Source organism: Cryptotermes secundus, unplaced genomic scaffold, assembly GCF_002891405.2.
Source record: "Cryptotermes secundus unplaced genomic scaffold, Csec_1.0 scaffold593, whole genome shotgun sequence".
NCBI lineage: Eukaryota > Metazoa > Arthropoda > Insecta > Blattodea > Kalotermitidae > Cryptotermes > Cryptotermes secundus.
The window spans coordinates 1,200,092-1,215,811 of record NW_019739960.1 but is presented as its reverse complement, the minus strand read 5'-3'; the positions used below and the strand labels follow the sequence as shown (position 1 = coordinate 1,215,811).

At 38.0% G+C, this 15,720-nt stretch overlaps 1 protein-coding gene across 1 annotated transcript in view; it reads right to left on the bottom strand.

The window, feature by feature from the left end:
* Positions 1 to 235: 235 nt before the first annotated feature.
* Positions 236 to 15,720, bottom strand: part of LOC111872177 (UDP-galactose transporter senju) — a 19,272-nt gene continuing 3,787 nt past the window's right edge. The window contains exons 3-6 of the mRNA XM_023865786.2: positions 13,577 to 13,623; positions 12,250 to 12,389; positions 8,732 to 8,917; positions 236 to 4,890 (exon numbers count right to left, since the gene is read on the bottom strand). Of these exons, the coding sequence (XP_023721554.1) occupies positions 4,408 to 4,890; positions 8,732 to 8,917; positions 12,250 to 12,389; positions 13,577 to 13,623 (856 nt within the window). The 3' untranslated portion in view covers positions 236 to 4,407. The remainder of the gene's footprint in view (positions 4,891 to 8,731; positions 8,918 to 12,249; positions 12,390 to 13,576; positions 13,624 to 15,720) is intronic.

The following is a 15,720-nucleotide window of genomic DNA, read 5'->3' as shown; positions in this document are numbered from 1 at the left end:
AAGTTGCCCATATCAAAATTTAGATATTTAATTTAGACATTATTTTGTACTTTGTAAAGAGTGCCTAAAAACCAGGAGAAATGAAAGGATAAATAGAGAATTTAAAGATGGATGGACAATATTAAAATGGATCTTAGAGAGATAGGACGGGATGGCATGGATTGGATTGATCTGGCTCAGGATAGGGACCAGTGTAGGGCTCTTGTGAACACGGTAGTGAACCTTCAGGTTCCATAAAATGCTGGGAAATTTTTGAGTAGCTGCAGATTTGGCTTCTCCTCAAGAAGGACTCATCTCCGTGAGTAAGTATGCCTTGGAAAGAAACTGAAAATAAGATGACACGGACAAGGTTTTGGAATGAATGAAGAACCTAGAAGATATTGAACATCAAATTAAAGGATATTTCATAAAAGGAAGAACAAAATCAAGATCAGAACAAGAGGATCTGAAGCTTTCACTGTGGCTAAAATTAATCTAATAACCTGAGAACAATTCATGGGAACATCAGTTTTGGAAAGATATCATGCAGAATGAAGAACATGGGAGAAAACTGAATAGGAGCCTGAGAAGACGGATGGGCTTGGATGCTAGATAACCCACACAAAAACAGAAATGCAGAAAGAAGCAGATGCCTGTAAGAATGAAAAAGCACTTATATTTTGGTATTTTTAATACATATAATTTTAAAAATAATATCAATACATTAGTGGGTGAAGTGAATGTATCTCACAGGTTTAAATACTAAATTCTTCATATAATAAAAGAAAAACTCATGTTAAAGATGCAATGCTTTGAACTGCTGGGTAGGCCCTGCGTGCTCCACCAGCTCATAACTGAGGAAGTCAATTGTTTAAGGACAAATAGTTACAGACTACATCCTTAAACATTTAAAATGTTCACAATTTACAGCTGCAGACATAATGAACCAGCAACTGCAGTTCACAAAACATTTTGAACCACAATGGATCACACATTTTTGTCCCCCATTGCCAGGTAAATATATATTTTGATCAAAGACTAGATCAATTTGTGTGTAAACCCAGAATCATCAGTAAAATGAACAGATGAACACAAAAACTGCATTACCAGCTAATACAAAATTTGTTAAATAAAATACTGTCTTCCTTCTCCAGCATTTCAAAGAAGCAAAAGAATACAAAAACTGCAGGATCTGAGACTTTCATAGTAGTGGTCATGAAGAATTCTATCTTCTGGAATACAACACCATGGTTAACTTTCAACTGACTACATGGCATTATATCCCAGAAGACAACTCTTCATTAAAAAAAAATTATTGTACAAACAATATTATCACACTGAGGTCATGAAGGAAAGCGGCGACGATGTCACTCTTGACTGACCCCTTTTTGAGTCATGCTGTATTTGCTTCCAACCCCTTTCAGCCTATGGCAACAATCCCAAAACGATGGTCACTAGTAAAGGTTATCACATATTTGCCTCTACCAACACTTGTGTGAGCAATATGGCGAAATGAGTGGAAGAGAATATAAGGAAGCACATCAGAGGAGGAAGTGTAACAGCTTGAGGGAGATTGCAATTTCTTTCTGTTAGTTCAGTATACAAGCAGGTGCACCTTAAAATTAATCATGTGAAGTATTTAATATAGTGACACCATCAAACAGAACTGGATGCCTCAATGAGTACAATCAAACGTACAGAATGCAAAGGCAGTTTCCCTTGTGCCCGAGTAGTATGGCAATATAAAGAGAATGGAGTTAAGTTCTGTTACCCTATTTTATACCTTTATCGTTTGATAGCATAAAAGAACACATCACAAAAAAGAGTACTATCTTCTGGCATGTGATGCTGTACAGTCTGGTAGAAGCCTATGTTTCATATGAATGTGCTGCCTCCATTCTGAGCATGTTCCTCTGAAGCATTAGGTAATTTCTACTTGACTTCATGATGTCACATCTCTTCATGATCCTTGTACTTTATTGACTTCTGTTAGAATGAGTGAAAAAGAGAACATATTTCTTTGCACTGTGCAATTGAAGTGTAGCCTTTTAAGAATATCATGATTTGTTTCTGCCTTGTGATAGCCATCTCATACATACAGTTGAAATGAGATCATGGTGATTTGGATGACACAGCACATGAGAATTAGCAAATGTATTTCTGATTTGTATGTAATGCAGCTGTACAAAAACTACATGGTAAATACTATCTGGTAAACAGATCTGTTTCTGGTCTTTTGCAGCCCACACAGACTGCTGCTTTTTCACATTATGTAACTATTGGTGATAGCCATGTCAAATTGGGACATCCAACTTTTCTGAGACCTGAGCTACCTCTATCATGAAAGGATTCCCTAAAGATGAGTCTGTCATCCTGAGTCACCACAAAAGCTTCAAGTATTAAACTGCACAACCACCTATAGATTACAGGTTTTGGTTCAATGTGATTTGTTAGTGAACACAACTTTCATTACATAGAGACTGAACTAATAAAATTCCACTGTACTGTTGTCTGAATTCAGCATGCCAACATGACAGCCCTAAAAAACCAAAGAACTGCAATATATAATATAATAACCTGTTGCATTTTGGTTAATCTGGCAACATTCATCTATTATCTATAAGAAACCTGCCAGTGACATTGACTGGTTGCACTATTATTCATTAATTGATCACAAAGTCACCAATATACATTGAACGCTGAATCAAACAGTTCATAACACAACATCTTTTGACCACTGTGTCTTACGTATTAACTAAATCAATGCCCAGTATATGATAGTGAGTTTGCGATTAATTAATATGTAATTGTACAACCAACATCTTCACTTTGTGGGAAGTTCTGTGAAACTGTGTATTTGATGATGGTGAAAGGGGACATGAAACTACATTGCAGGAGAAGCCCATTCCTTCTAATGAAGCACATTTTCCAGTAAGAAAGCAGCAACTGCATGCAAGTAAATTATGTGCTGTTCAGTTGGATTTCTTTTATGCCATGTTTCATTAATTGGTACTGAAATTGTACTTCTGTCTTCTTCTCCTGTTCATAAAGTTAAGTCAACAGAGGGCCTGCTTCAACACCCATTCATGCATATGTATCACAACAATCAATACTTCTGGTTTACAAATACAATATATAAAACCCACTCTATGAGATATGTTCAGTAAAATATGCAAACATTTTTTGCACTTATAAATAAAATGCTTATGGATGATCAACAATGATGATAGAAAGAATTATGGTCTTTTGAGTTGTGACACCCTGTGATCTTACCAATAGATACCTACATTTCAGAGGAACATGCTGCCACCATCTTCAGAGCTGACATTAGCAGGATGCACATTATATAAATATATTACATGGGGAATTGCCACTCATGCCTATGACAGAGAGAGAGAAGACAGAGCTCAGCCCAGGCAAATAGGATGGGTGGACAGGGAATTGTGGGAAAATGGCCCTTTTCGTGACCACTGCTGACAGGAAGATGAAAGCAAGATATTCCTTGAAAACCAAAACAACGGTATCCACCAGTACTACAACATGTTGCAACCCAGATGACCATAATGATCTAAGTACATATCACCATGAGAACCTCAGATCATACCACAGAAAGAGAGTGCAAGACAGTCATAAGATAGAGAGTAATTTAAAACTTGTTTCGCAGTTCTAAAATCATGCATCTTATTTACAAAATTCAGCACAGTGACTTGTATCAGAACACTCTGAATTCACAGCCTGCCATGTTACACTTGTACCATGTATCATATGGGTCACTGTACTAGTGAGAATTAAAATAGTGCCGAATGAATGCCATATGTATTTTAATTCAAGAAACCAACTGTGTAAGGCAAGGTATATGGAAGACCACGAACATGATGTGCAGCAGCGAGTAGGAAAAGAGTGGTTTGAACCAACAGCTGCAAGAGGATACACATGAGAGAAGGTATGCTTACAACAGCCACAGTTTGTGTTATGTGCCAGTGACAAAGATATTACGTAACAACCTCATTCTGTTCTGTCTTCTAAGGACATCAATGCAGATCACTAATATGCTTTGATACTGAAAACACTTCTGCAGCAGGTTCAACTTTGTAAATTTACCTAACAACAGCACCACTTAACCCTTTCTGAACCTTTTTTTATTTCCAACCTCGCTCCTCAGTTACAAAGTAATATGAATGAAAATAATAATAATAAAAAACTATGAGGCAAATATAAACTTCTGCAAGCTCTTGTTCATATATATAAAATATTAAACTAGATGTCAAAAAATGCAAACAATAAATATGTAACACTCAGCATATGATCACATGTGGCTGTAAACTTTTAAAGCTAGTTGCTGAAGGCTTCCGACGGTGGACATGTATGGGAAAATTATGTCAGAAGTCTTCACAGGGAGGAGAGAGAGAATGGTCAACTGTCTAGAATCTACACTTCTTCTGTCCCTCTTTCACTTAAGTATTTTGCTTTCTCCGATATATGTTTAGCTTCATTAACAACAGGATTCTGAGAATATAAGATTACAGCATATGACACAATGGAAATCGCTACAAATGTGTTTATATAAACAGGAATTCCAAACAGAATCCAGCACAAAATGGCAGTGAACATTAATTCAAGAGCACTTGCAAATGTTTTCAAGATGGAGTTCAAGTTCTTGAGGAAAAAGCTGGTTATTATACCAATAGCAGCATTGTTGAGCATGATGATGATGACTTTGAACTGGAACACAGATGTTAAAGAGTCTCGAGTGAAAGCCTCAAAAAGGTTCCCCTGGTAGAGTAGTATTCCAGCATTACACACAATCGAGTCCACGTACATGAAAACATTCTGGACAAATATATTAACCCCTGCACCTTCTCCCTTCAGTAGATATTCATTGTACACTCCAGCGAAGCATGAACATAATGTCTGCAAATGAAACAGATGTAATCAATACAATGGGAAAAAAATGCTCATGGCAGGAAGTGGGCAATTATATAACATTACATAATGAGGAACTTACTGATTCATAGAGGTCTTTGTTCTTATAACAGTGAAATATCAGAGTATTTGATGAGGTAGACAAGAAATTCATATATAGTTATTTGTATGGACTTCTGTTAGAAAGTGTCAAGTCAGAAGACTTCCAACATGGAAGGACAATGTTATGATGAACACTAAGAAACCGTTCATGTCCGTACGTTGCCACAGCTGTCACTTCAGCTACATGGAAGTTTCTCCAGTGTTCAATCAAAAGCTGCAATTGCATGGAAAACGTTACATTCAGCGCTGCTTATTCTTGAAAGCCAATGTTAGACATCAAGAGAGCAGTCTGCCTGGATAAAAGCTGTATGGAACATAGTTAAGTCCAGTGGCAATTTCACTGCTGACACCGTCTGACCTTCAGTTTCTACAAAGCATTAGAAGAGGTCTGAAATGCAACATCTGAGATTTTCGCAGCTGTGAAGATTCATACTGAAGTACAGTAGGATCCGCTGCCAGTGAGCCTCATATGTCAGGTGTGGTGTTATGCAGGAGCATGTTGAATCCATCATCAGTATGTTACTGCAAAATCTTAGCATCCATCTACATGCCTACATGATGTCAATAACCACCNGCTATCACTAGAGGTTCCAAACTTTCTGCAGTAAAACCACTATTTATACACTGATAGGTACATACTCATCCTTGTGAAGCTCCAGTCCGTCACATAAGATGCTGAATATAATAATTGCATTTGATGGCAAGTCTGGGGCCTCTGTTGAGAGCATTACTGCATGTGAACATCATGCATCTAATACAGGTGACTCTCGTGATGCATGGGATCTGTATTCTTGCACATCACTGTATTTATCAAAAACATGTAGATCAGGAAACAGTGAATGAATACTTGGGACACACGGTAGTGTATTTGGTTGAGGCACTATATGCTACAAGCTGGAAGGTCGCAGGTTTAATTCCCAATGAGGTCACTTGCCAAATCCTTCCAGCTGTACTATAGTCCTGGGGTTGACTCAGCTTCTTGACAGAAATGAGTACCAGGGATCTTCTTGAGGGGTAAAGGGCGGCCAGGGCGTAAGGCTGACAACCTTACCATCTGTAAGCCGATTGTCTAGATAATGTGGGACCCTCAACATCTCACAACCCTATGGGCCTCCATGGCTTGTTACAGGGATAGCTTTACCTTTTATATATTATATAAAATTAGTTCTGTGAAACTATGTATAATGATCTTAAGATGTAGAGGCAGGTTACATCTCTTCATATTTCTTATAATATCAATTTCTGATACACAGACTTCATTATGTATGTTTATCTCACAAACAGCATTTCTATATCAGATCTGAGGTCCTCATGATAGTGAACACTAAGAATGTGCTATCACGTAGTCTTGTTCTGGATGGGTTCCTTTGAAATGCTGGTACCTATCCATCACACAACAAGACAATACATTCTAGAAGAATGCAATCCTAATATTCTTATAATTAATTATCTGACCTCACTCATCTGGTCTCCACTTTGACTCTCACCAACTTGATTCACTTCTAATGTGTTCCAAGTTTGATTATGACCACCAACAACATTTAATCAATAAAGCATCCCAATGCAAGTTACATGTGCTCATACTTCCCTGCATGTTTGCACTCCACAGCTCACTCATTTTTCTCCACAGATTTAAATTCTTCTTCTGCTGTCTGAATGCATCATCAAGTTTAAATGGTATCTTTTTGTGACGTGACACTGAGGTTCTTCCAGCAGTAACAATGATGATTAACATCTTCTGGGATGTGATGCAATGTAATGTGGTAGAATCTTATTTGTACTTCAGAGAAATATTCTGTCTCCATCTTCAGCGGCCGAAGAGTTTACTGAACAAGGAAGTAGTAAGCAGAAAAATGTACCGTAACTCTTACTCTGCTTCCTGCCTGTTTTCTTGCTTGGCTTAGTCTTCAACTGAGAAGATGTGAGCAATACATTCCTCCAAAACAACTGTGAACTTCTATCTGAATACACAAAATAAGATCCCAGAAGACTGTACTCTTTTTGCGGCATGTTCTTCCACAGTGCTATCATCTAAGCTGGGTTAAGATGTTGGCAGGAAGAATACTTTTCTTTCAAGGTATTGAGAAGTTACATCCATAAACATTTTGTCATGTTTTGTTTTGTCTCATCAAATATTCATTCAACCTCTTTCCTGTCCTCTTTATTTTACTCCCCCCAAATTTATTTGTACGAAGTTAACATGTAGTATTTGCTTATTTCACAGCGCCATCCTTTATAAGCTTGAGGTGGTGGAGTGGCAGTATCTTATAGTAAAGAAAGAATGAAGAACTGTCCCTATGGCAGCACTATCTATGAAGCAATAGAACTAGGTTTGTTACTATAAAAGTTATTATTTTAATTATACAGCATGATTATGATTAAAAGTGGCATGCATGTTTACCATCCACATCAACTGGACTTGAGTTACAACACAACACTCACATTTAAGAAAGAAGGAATCTGCATAAAACAAAACCATCCTGTACTTGTGGGCACAGAAAAGTGAACAAAATATCTGATGGGGCAAACTGTTCATGTATCAAAGTGTGGGAATACTGTCTCAAGAGCTTCTAATATTTTTAACCACGGTTTGATTCCTTTAATAACACATTCCAAACTTTTTTGTCAAAATTCAAATGATTATCTACACTCAAAAGTCATAACAGAATATATCTAAGCTTGTGGTATACAGCAGCACTGTCAATAACTAAGTTTTGTATGAGTAATGAGGTCGGTCTAAAAGTAAGAACGGAGAAAATAAAGCATATGTTCATGTCTTGCTGCCAGAATGTATGCAAATTGTGGCAAGTTCAAATATTGTGAAACAATACAACCTTTTCTTGTGATTTATTTTTTAGCACTGTCAATGTCTTAGACTGTGGTGTCAAATTACCATTTACTGACTGATAATTAATGATTAGACAGATCTGCAGGGAAATTGCTGGGCCTAACCAACCCAGCATTTCCTTGGAGGGAATCACAGAAAAAATCAGTTACAACAAATAATGTTCTGGCCAGGATTCAAACCAAGCACTCCCACTGCATCGTGTTTATTTTTTATTTTAATTATGTAAGTGAACTCAAATTTTTAAATATCAGTATCATTCCTCCTTCAGAGTTTTATTCTGTATATATACATATATACACACACACAAACAATTGAGACCACCTCTGTGGTCTAATGGTCAGAGTTCCTGGATACAGATCCAGACATCTCAGGTTTGATTCCCAGCACTAACAGATTTTCTGAGAATTAGTGGGTCTGGAATGGGGTCCACTCAGCCTCGTGAGGACAACTGAGGAGTTACTTGAATGAAAAAGTAGCAGCTCTGGTCTAGAAAACCGAGGTTAACAGCCATGGGGAACCACTGCACTGACCACATGGCACCCTCTATCTGCAAAAGTTGGCACTAACTTCACTGATGTCGCTCGGTGAGTATAGTTCACTTGTAGACTACAGGCCACAGAGTTTATATATATAATTGTGATAATGACATGGAAAGTGGCAAAAATACTCCTGCTTGTTCTGCATAAAAATAATGAAAATGAAATGTGAAAGGGAAGACTGAGTCTCTTAGAACTGTAGTCTAAAACAGATCTATTGTGCCAGCCACTAATGATAACAGCGATAAGGTATGTGGAGCAGTGACAATGCTTAGCAGGGGAAAACAAAACTACCCAGAGCTAAACCTGCTCAAAAACAACACTGCTATACTATGTAACATACCTGTACAAATATAAACACCAAATTTATACTCAGATGAAAGCCATTATCTGACTTTTGTGCCTCTGGTGTCGCTGAAATCTTGGCAGCATCTGTTCGTGTGAAGTCTATCTGTTTTATCATACAGCCTGCCGTTAGAAGAATTAATGATAGCCATTGTTTGGAACTTAAGTGCTTTCTAAAAAGAATCTGCAACACATAAGATATATACACCTTACTGAAAATATATAATTAGATATAGAAATGATTTCCATACAATTCCCCAAACTACACAGCAGCTGCATTCCCAGGAGTGGCTGTGTCTCACTTGAAATTTCACATTTATTTGGCTATTGTTTGGTCCACCATTTTTAATTTTCATTGAAAAGAATGTAATTCGATTAAGCTTATCACCAGTCATTTTAGACATTTACAAATCCTAATTTTTGTTTTTGTTTTACACAAATAATTTCATAATGTTCTGTCGTCACTAATAGATTAATTTAAAAATTATATGGAAAGAAGCAAAATATGATCTATCTTCAGTGATTTGTGTAAAACTCACACATTTATCTGTCCACTCTCAAGAGCTATAATGATGATGTGTTACAGACAGGTTTAATACATTTCTGGACTCTGTCCATTATAATGTTCTAGGAATAGTCTATTTTTAGAACATGACAAAGTCCAGGAACTCAGTAATCCCAAATTGAATATGTGTTTAATTATTTACATTATAAATGTAAACTGCGACATGAAATGTCACTCCAATAAATAAACAACGAGAAAATTAAACTGGAACATGAAATGTCACTCCAATAAATAAACAACGGAGAAAATTACTTAAACACAATTCCCTACATATAACCACGACACATTCCACTATTCCTGCATCATAAAAATGTACTACCCAAGATGCCAGAAAAGTAGACACCAGCTGTATGGATCTATGGTCCCATGAACCCCATACAATCTTAAGTTGAGTTAACACTATGATCAGGCAACAAACCTAGGTCCTGGCAGATAAGCACATAATCCACAAGATTACCTTTCCTTATGCCAACATCACAAGTGACCCACACCACTGACAACCAAGCCAGAATACAATATTTGATGTCATTACTTCCTACAGCAAAATTTAAATACCCTTAAATGGTGCTTCCACATCACGATACAGACTGGTGATTAAACGCCCATAAATAAACAAAAATATAAATATTCAGGGATACACAGTGTGACGATTAAGTTCCCGAAATTACACTATTACAGTAATACAACTAACAGGACAAACGGGACTAGTTTCAGTGAATGTTTATTTATATGATGTGCAAGTTTCAACTTGTGTGCTTGATGCATATAAGGATTACAACTGTTTTGGTGAAGTTAGTATTTTCGTTGTGTCGAAGGTTTCAAATGGAACAAATACAGTGATTAAGTTTTGTGTAAAATTAGAGAAAACAGCTACTGAAACCTTTGAAATGCTGAAAAGTGCATATGGTGAAGAATGTTTATTGAGAACAAGTGTGTTTGAATAGCATAACAGGTTCAAGAAGGGCAAGAGCTGTTACAAGATGATGAATGGAAACGCCATCCTTCAACTTCCAGAACAGAAGAATCAACAGAAGTCATTCAAAAGTGTTTGGCCGAAGATCGAATTTTGAGTGTTCGGATGTTAGATGAAATGTCAGGGATCAATAGAGTGACAGTTCATCACGTTAGGCCTCAGTTTCAGGAAAGTGGGTCTTGGTATCTTCTGCATGACAATGCACCAGTGCATTCTTCAGACACTGCCTCTGAGTTTTTGGCGAAACAAGGGATCCCTGTGTTATCCCAACCACCATAATCCCCTGATTTAACACCGACTGACTTCTTTCATTTCCTAAATTAAAATCTGCGATGAAAGGGCCTAGATTCAAGGCTGTTTCATCGATCCAACAGACTGTGATGACAGAACTCAAGGCGTTACAGGAAGAAGCGTTCTCTCAAGCATTCAATTCATTGTATGAGTGATGTAAATGATCTACAGAAGCAGGCAGGGACTATACTGAGTGATGGTACTATTAAATATGTTTTATCTTTTTTGTGAGGTTCTTTATGGCCTCAGTTCGGGAACTTAATTGTCACACTATGTATGCAGACATTAATGGGAACGATGCATTAAATACAGCAAACTCCTCATTATCAGGCATGTTTGGAGAATGAGGTGAGTACATTACATGAGAAAACTCTTACAGAAACCCAGTACATAGTCGCAACAACATGTTTTTGCTCTACTTCTTGCATGGGAGTTTCATTACGCATTATAGTGCAGTGAAGAGTGAAACGTTACTGATACGGATGCTGCAAACATGATCATAAACTCAGCCAGCTTCTAGTCTAATAGCATCTGCCTGAGGGCAGACAATGGTGTTGCTAGTAGCAGCTGGGAGAACTGCTATGTGGCAGGTGAACATATACACACAGCAGATCTGCTTCTAGAATAACTAAGTTTACAAAAATGGTACATTTTCTTCCAAATTTTTGGCCAGTTGGATAAGAATTCCAGGTGTCCGAATACCAGATAACTAGGAGTTTACTGTAGCAAAAGAACAGCACTATACAGCATGGCAATGAGGTTTCTTTCAAGTGCTACTTTCCATTAACCCTTCAGCAGGAACAGTTCCGAAGATATATATATAATTTCTCAATACTAATGCCATTATCAGTTAGCCTTTATCCTACGGGCATTTAAATTCCCGTAAGGGCAGCGGTACGGAATTAATTTAAATACCCGCCATAAAAACTGTAATCATCTACTAAATTTGCTCCTATTTCTGCAATTTCTGTAATAAACANAATTATCAGCCAGGATCGGGGAATATATGATCTGAGATTTTCATGGCAATGAAGATTCTAATTGTGGTCATATGATACTGTGTATCATCTAGAATGTGGGTATCCATATTTTGGAGGCAGTATATTCATCCTGTGGGATGTTGTTTCTGGTACTCGGTAAGGAGGCTGTCAACTGGGGTGTACTTCACACTGGAGTACACCAGGATTTCACATGGCAGTTCACGGTCGCCGATGTCACACATCCCCTCATCAGTGTCGACCTCCTCTCCGAATTCGTCCTCCTGGTGGACTGCCAATACAACTGCCTACTGGACAGGGTCACATTGTCTGTTCTGGCCCAAGCCACCAGCTTGCTGATTCCCAGTGTCAAGACCATCAATGGCAGCTCACAGGTCAACAGTCTCCTCACCAAGAACCGAAACTGACAACTCCAAAATGTTTGTACTCACTTCTCAGATTACACACAGTCATAACCTTGAAGACCACAATATGAATCTTTGCTGTTATGTACTTACTATTAAAGTGGAGGCAGTTTGTTCGTCCAAAATAGTGGTACACAACTACAAAGATTACAGGTGGCAACATTAAAGACCACAACATGAAGATGGGGCAAGATCATAATAGTAAATGTTTAAAAAACTTGATATTCGCATTTCAGGCCAGCCAATAGCATGGTTTACCTGCAAACAGTACCAATAAACACTCACCTGAAATACAATACCAGTCACCACCACTCTGAATTGGAGAAGCAAGTAGTATGTTGTTGGGTCGAATGCTGACAGGCTGACAAAAGCCAAGTTGTTATACAAGCAGTACAGGAAAGCAGGAATGAAGTAAAGCATCATAACTGTCAACAAGGAACAAACTGTCATAAAACATCATCTAAAAATAAAATAACTAAGTGAAAATTCATTTCACTGGACTTCATAAAGAATACTGGCATATGTGAGAATTAAACTTTTCAATTCTTTATCAGAGTCCATCGCAACACAACAATACAATGGTCAAGGCTAAAATTAGCTTAGCTTTTTACGTGTTTTGGCTATTAAAGCCATCATCAGGCAAACACACGACTATCAATATTCACACACTACTGAACTGCAATTTTGATGGTGAAGCTGGATACTTGATAATTATTACATTATAAAATACATGGTATAAAATACAATGAACTATAAACTTTTTACAAAACGAAAGTTATGGTGTAAAATAAGGTTAAAAACTCTTCATGTGATATTCCATATCATCAAGTTAGTTGTTGCAATTTTGTCATATTCCCGTGAACATAATGGTATATTCTAGACTTGTTTACATGTAACAAACTATGTGGAGACCCATGGTCTAACCTGTCATGCATTATGTGGTAGGCCATGCCGTGTGAACACGCCTGGTTCCGACAGCAGCCCAAAGAATTTTATGCTGCTGGTTTTCAGGGGCTTGTGAAACGATGGGACAAGTGCCTCAACGTATAGGGAGATTATGTTGAGAAATAAAAGCATTTTTCAAATCAGTACTCTTATTTGTTTAAGTTCTATAGCCATTTGCAACTTACTTATTGACAAGTGTGTTAAGCCGATCTAATTGGCTCACGGCATTCAATGGATTAAGTAAGTCAGCCCCTTGTGAGCAAATGAGACAGCCTCCTGATACGGAGAGCACGTAGGAATATATGCATTGTTACGTACATTAATGCAACCTGGTCACTAAAGGTTAATTTCTGTACACATGGGAACAAACTGGTGGCTTCCACACACGAAATATACATTTTCAAGACAACATTTTAAAAAGCCTTGGTCTTGCCAACTACTGTGTTGTCAAACACACAATCCCTGCTGCTCATGAGAGATTGTTCTACCTTAATAACAAGGGGTATGCTACTACAATCCACATACTTTTGTTCTCAGCAACCAGGAAACCTTAAGAGTAGTGACCTTGGCTGAAGTGAGGCAAACATTGTGATGACTACTGTAATTCTGCTAGACTAAACTGAATATCCTGATGTACATATATTTGGAAAAGCAAAAACAGACTTACCACTAGAGTTAATGTGTATCTCCTTTATTAGAGAAGACATGGTGAAACTGTAAAATGAAACAGCAGCTGGAGTTTTCAAAATTTAAAATATAAACATAAACAACAAATCAATTACAAACACACTCATAGGAATACAGAAATCAGTAGTACATAGCAAGCATGGGGAGAAGAGGAATGCCAACTGAATTCTGGTGGGGAACCCAGAAGGAAAAAGACTACTATGAATGCTCAGAAGTAGGTTAGAGGACAATATTAAAATGAATCTTAGAGAGAGAGGATGGGGTGACATGAAAAGAATTCATCTGGCTCAGGACTGAGGCCATTGGAGGACTCTTGCGAACATTGTAATGAACCTTCAGGTTCCATAAAATGCTGAAAAGTTCTTCAGTAGCTGCATAATTGGTGGCTTCTCACGAAGGGCTCAGCTAAATATAGTTATTTAGTTATAAACAACCCTCTTGAACTTGGCTGCCTATATGTTTTGTATCTCGTCCACTTTCTTACATTCCATACTGTGGTACTACACCATTTCAACTTTTCTATGTCAGAAACACAGAAAAACAACTAACTCTTCGTACAAGTAGGCCAGAAGTGGCCGCAGTACAAGGGACTTAGTTCCACCCCACTAGCAATAAAAAAACTTTGTACCACTCTGTACAAATGAAAATCTCTCCATCCATGTGCCACTTGTACACGCTGTACATTCTTTCATTTCAATGGACAGACAATGGAATTCCCATGGCCAGGAACAGCCTACCTTTTGGGCAGCAATATTTGGAATTTCCAAGCAGTGTAAATCTCACCTGACTTTTGGACCCTGTTTTGCAATATCTCTGTAAAATTAGAGATTTCTTGGATTTTCCAAGCCAAGACCAGTCACATTTCTACTGTTACATCTGTGGTCTTATTACTTCATTCTTTCCGCAAGAGCCTGTGCACTGTGATGTGTAATAGAAAATGTAAGTATGTTAGTTAATGAAATCATAAGTGGCCTCTGTAGTCTAGGGGTAACGTTCCCACCTCATGACTCAAGGTACGCAGGTTCAAACCCGGCGGAGGTCGTGGAATTTTTAAGGGCGGAAAAATTCAGGGAACAAGTCCTCCGGGAGGGACTTTAAGCCGTGTGTCCCATGTTGCAGCTTTACGGCACGTAAAAGATCCTCATGTCTCTAGGAGACCTCTGAGCAAAATTAGGCAAAGTTTCCCGCCCAAGTAGTTTCCAATTCCTCTGGTAGAGGGGGAAGTATCGGGGACCACTGCCAGAGAGGGCCGACCTTGCTGGCAGAACGAGGCTGATAGCGAACACCAGTACTGGAAGGGCATGGCGACAGTAGAAATTAAAGGGGGACGCACAATGGATCAACAACTGGTTGTAGTGCATGCAGAAACCCACCCCCTCCAATAATAATAGTAATGAAATCATGCAATGAGCTCAAACAAAAGAAGATACATTTGGAGTGATAGTGTTAAACAGTAAGCATTCCACAACAGTTTGGTGTTGCAAAGATAACCGACACATCAACAAGAACATGAACAAGTTTCGGAAGAGATGGCATGAGAACTGCACAAAAATTACATACAACAGACATTTTGAAGAACCATGTTGCCTCCATCTTCGGGGTCAAAGTATAAGCCAAACAAGAAATCAGTGTGAAAGTAGGTGGCACACAGATCTGCTCTGCTTGCTTTCACCACTGTGGGAACCCCAAATCCTAAACAGGCAATCAACCTACTGATATTCCCATTCAAGAAATGTTCCAGAAATGTCATTCATTAACACTGCCGTTAAGTACACGGTCACTATTGACACAAAAATGATACATTTTACACAAGTCAGCAACCTGCTTAGGTTTTGTTATTTGAACGGAACGACAGCTTGACAGACTGCACTTCAGTAGCAGTAGAGATGGCTATGGTCAATAAAACATATAGTTTTGGAAGTGTGGTGATAACTGTGTATCATTTGCTTCAACATTCACCAATACAAAATTAAGCCCAAAGAGTATAACAGGTTACATTTTATACTCAGAATAAACAATAATTGTTTTTCTGAACTTCATTAACGGCATCATATTTGAAAAAGAGCTGCAGTCTGCTTTCTTTAAAAGAAGAACCAAGTTTTTAAATACTACAATGAGCCCCCC